General features: G+C 48.7%; 1 protein-coding gene across 1 annotated transcript; it reads left to right on the forward strand.

Moving 5' to 3' along the window:
• The first annotated feature begins 306 nt into the window (after positions 1-306).
• On the forward strand, positions 307-3,344 carry CIAO2A (cytosolic iron-sulfur assembly component 2A). The gene is made up of 5 exons (XM_085070197.1): positions 307-483; positions 781-945; positions 1,778-1,827; positions 2,173-2,218; positions 2,924-3,344. Exons 1-5 carry the CDS (start codon positions 363-365, stop codon positions 3,019-3,021), a joined length of 480 nt encoding a protein of 159 aa, XP_084926323.1. The 5' UTR covers positions 307-362; the 3' UTR covers positions 3,022-3,344.
• Positions 3,345-4,567: the final 1,223 nt, after the last annotated feature.

The raw sequence follows: 4,567 nt of genomic DNA on the forward strand, positions 1-4,567 counted from the left end.
AGCGCCCCGCCGCGACTACAACTCCCAGCATGCACCGCGGGGCCGCAATGCGCGCTGGGAGCTGCGATCCCCGCCGGCCCGCGACTGCCGATCGTGTCTTTAAGCAGAATTTCCCTTATTTTTAGGCAGAATTCTCTGTATCAATTCTCTGTATCATCTCTCTGCCCCCAGCCCTAGCTCCGGGGCTGTCCCGGGGTCGCTCTGTGTCCCCAGCCGGCACGTTGGGACACCGAGGCATGGTCACGCCCCTGGGCGGGGTCTCGCCGCCGGATCTCCCCGCCGATTGGCCCTGGCTGCGGCCCCGCCCCGCCCCGCCCCACGCGGAAGTGCCGCGGCCCGCGGGCCCATGGCGGAGCACGGCCATGGCGCTGCTGCTGGCGCTGCTCTCGGCGCTGGGCCGGGCGTGGCGCAGCCCCGGCAGTAGGGCTCGCCATGCCCCCCCGAGCCGCGCCATGGAGCACGACAGGGCCATCGAGGTCTACGGTCAGTGCCGGGCTGCGCGGGGCTGCGAGGGCCCGGGGTGCTCCCGGTTTGCCCTTGGGGGGTGAGCTGGGGAGCCGCGCCCGGTGCTGAGGGGACTGCGAGGGGCTCCGTGTGGGGCAGGGAGAAGGGGCCGCGTCTGGCTCGCTTGGCTCGTTTGTCTGGCTCACTTGGCTCGTTTGCTGTGGCTTCCAAAGAGGAGCGACACCAGCCGAGCTGGGAAAGTGGGTGCTCGTAAAAATACCTGTTATTAAATCCAGGGAAGATGCTTGATTGTTGCTCCTTTGTCTCCTGCCTCAGATATTATCCGGACTATCCGGGACCCGGAGAAGCCAAACACTTTGGAAGAACTGGAAGTGGTGACAGAAAACTGCGTGGAAGTGCAGGAGATAGGGGAGGATGAATATCTGGTCATCATCAGGTTTACACCAACAGTACCTCATTGCTCCTTGGCCACTCTCATCGGTGAGATTCGTTAATTAAATCAGAAACAATGAGCACAAGGTTACTTTGGGGCTGGCTGCATAACATCAGTCCCAGGCCAGGTTAAGCCTTGCCTGGCTGTGTTGGTTTGAACAGGAATTGCATCTTGAAAACACAACCACCAATGCAACCAAAGCAAAAACACCAAAAACAAACCAACCCAACAAATCCAGAGAAACAGGGACATCCATCTGTTTGTGTCACGTTAGGGAAGCTCTTCAAAGAGAACCTCTAAAAAATCCAAGAGTCCCCAAAAAGTCCTGATCCACCAGAAAGGAATTAAGTTAAATGAAAATCCACACTGATTTATTTTGCATTTTTACTTTTCCCTTATGATTTGCTGTAAGATTTCATCTGAGAAAGTCACATCTGAGAGCTCTGACATGATTTGTTTAAATGTGCCAAAGTTAGAAACTCAGCTTTAAATATCAATACAAAGATTTCTCAGTGTGTTTTAGGATTAAAGATCAAGTATTTAATTTAATGAAGAAATTAGTGTATTTATGCCCAAATAATTTATGTTGGATTTTCTAATAAGTATTAAAGAACAATCCAAGCACTCCCCTCAGAAACAGATGCAGCCACAGGACAGTGGGAAGCTGTACCAAAAATACCAAGCAAAGCTGGAATTCTTACCTGAGAAGCTGCATCCAAAGGGGCAAACCAAGGATTATTTAGTCCTTCTGTGGCTTGTGCTGCTCAGAATACAAAAGGACATTGTCAGTTACACTGATTGTTAAATGTGGATTCTCTGAAAATGCACCTCAATCCTTGAATTTTACAGGAAAATCTCTTGTGTGTTCTGTTTTAACAGGCCTTTGTTTAAGAATAAAACTTCAGAGATGTTTGCCTTTTAGACACAAGGTAAAGTGCCCTGTTTGAAGACTGTTTTAAGCTACATTAATGAGTGGCAACATTCCCAAATTAAACACAGTGATTTACAGACCTTTAGAGACTTGCCCAAAATAATTTAAAGAATAAATTAATTACCTGGGGATTTCTGCTGTTGATTTTGGGGTGGCTGTTTTGTTTTCATGGCTGCTGGCTCCATCCTGCCAGCTGAGCAGTGTAAAGGGAGCTGCTGCCACCAGTCCCCTCCTGTGGCAGCAGGGGTGACAGGCACTGTGATGGGTGGGATGGTGTTTGACTTCCAGGGAGGAATATATTCCACTGTTGTGGTTCTCCTAACACTGCTGATCTCTCCTGCAGCTGGAGATCTACATTTCTGAGGGCACACATTCCACTGAGGAGGACAGTGAGTAGAGCCTGTGCATGCTGCTGCTTCAGCCCCTTTGTGCTCTGTGGGGTCCTTTCCTCCCCAAATTTCCAAAAATTAATACCCTCTGAAAGCCTGAAAGCCAAATAACATCGAGGTGTTTCCAAGGCTGTGGTGACTCTGTGACCACCTGCTTGTTGTTGGTTTGGTGTTGCAGCAAAACTCCCTCAGTTGTCACAGGTGTTGTGTTTGTATCAAAAGGAGGTGCTGCTGAATAATTCACATGAAGAGATGCCTCACTGGTTGATCCTGCTGTCCCAAAATCTTCCCAACAAACCCTGGTGTTTCTCAGGCAGTTTTTGGAGTAAAGCTTGCAGGACAGGATGTTGTGCCACAGCCAGAGCTGTGGGAGTCCAGGCAGTGCCCTGGGCCTGAGCACTCAGTGCCTGGCAAAAAGGGGTTATTTTGGTTCAATTGAACCTGGAGAACCTGGGCTACTAATTGATCATGAATTTCACACTTGATTTTGGGATATGTCATTGGAACATCTTACATCCTTCCCTAAACCACAACAGTGACAGAAAGGGTTGATTTCCAGTGGTTCTTTTGCTGTGACTGAGCTTTCCTTTGCCTCCTTTCCCATTTCCCAGTAATGCTCCTGTAACGTCCTTTGCCCCTGAGCACCCCACGCCCTCGGGTGTCCCTGGCAGCTCCTGATCTCTCCTCTCCTGGGCTGTTTTGCAGTCAACAAGCAGATCAACGACAAGGAGAGGGTGGCAGCAGCGATGGAGAACCCAAACCTGCGGGAGATCGTGGAGCAGTGTGTGACAGAGCCTGACTAGGGACACTGCAGACTGAGGGAAACAATAATAACCAAGGCCTTGAGTTTGATACTTGAGTTCTTTTTATCTTCCGCGTGTTTTTTAAAGAGAAATCATTTATAAGATAGATTTAAATTATGAGGAATCAGTCTCTAAGGAAAGTCCAGTGTACAATGCTGAGAGTTTGTAATTTCTGGTGTCCAGAGGAATATTTTGTGATTCAAAGCCACACATCTGCATTGCCTTCTGAGAGACATTGTGATATAAATTCTGTTTTGCAAGTTAAATTTCTACATTGTTTCAGTCACTGCACTGTAAAAATAAAACAGATTCTTGTACTGAAATGCTGCTTTCTGGGTCCTGAATTTGTTTTGTTTCTTTCATTAAGTTTAGATTTCTATTAGAGAAATTAATTTCATTTCGCTTCTTTGGTGTTCATAAACATGAAAGCTGAAATTAATTTAAAAAAATAATTAGGAGCTGAGGGACTGGACTTGAACAAGGAGGTTTTTACTGGGACAAAATTCCTGCTAAATATTTGTGCTCTTTTCCCTGTTAATGTTACACATTTCTAATTCTGGAAGCTTTGCCCTATAGCCACTCTGAGGGTAAAATTTCCCTGTGGATGAGATCTTGCCAGTCTGATCCTGCTTGTCTTTCTGACTTTCCTGCAGTGTGGAAGGTGAGAGCATCCCTCTGCCCTGTTCCTTTTGGGGCTCCCACTGCCCTGTTCCTTGTCGCTGCTCCCTCACCTTACCTGGAGCATCCACAGCATTCCCAGCTGCCCCACATTTCTCACTGGAGAAGTTCCCCTTGTAAACCAGTGAACTGCCCTGTGTCACAGCTGTGCCTTCCTTCCAAATTAGCTGAAAAAATTAATGAGGGAGGAGGAAAGAAAGGTGAGGGAGAGAGCAATCCCCTTCTTTCCACAAGTTCCTGCACATGTGGAAAATACCTAACTTCAGTTACTCAGTTTCAATTAAATTAGTTAAATTTCAAACTCTTTTGTACTTCCGTGCACAGATGTTCCTCATGTGGCAGCCCAGGGGGACACAAGTCCTGCATCCCACCCCACTGCTGGGAAGGGCTCCAGGCAGGTCAATCCTGCAGGAGTGAGTTAAACCCTCCAGGGAGCCTGAGCTGCCACTATCTGTTGGCTTCTTTCCTGGAATTTGGTTCTTTTGCTGTCCAGCACGGGGGTTGATATTTTCTTTCCAGAATGCAGGTATCTCTGCCAGCAAGGAGGTTCTGTGGATCCTGTGGCCATGAGATAGCAGCTCCTCTCCTTGGATGAGCTCCTGGGGCTCTCTGTGCCTGCTGCCTTTGCAAGGCTCGGTGGCACCACCAGGATGGCATCCTCAGCTCAGACAAAAGCTCTGGTGACCACAAGGTGACTCTCCTTGCTTCTGCCATGCCCTGGGATCCTTAGCCCTGAGAGCTTTGTGCTGGGGCACAGAGGTTCAAAGCTCTTCTTCAGAGCAACAATTCGGGAAAAGGGATCAGATCCCAAAGCCAGGCTTCTGCAACCAGAATATTCCCAGTTCCTCGGGGAATGGATCACTGCTGG

Source organism: Lichenostomus cassidix, chromosome 10 (genome assembly GCF_008360975.1).
Source record: "Lichenostomus cassidix isolate B80296 chromosome 10, HeHo_3.0, whole genome shotgun sequence".
Taxonomy (NCBI): domain Eukaryota; kingdom Metazoa; phylum Chordata; class Aves; order Passeriformes; family Meliphagidae; genus Lichenostomus; species Lichenostomus cassidix.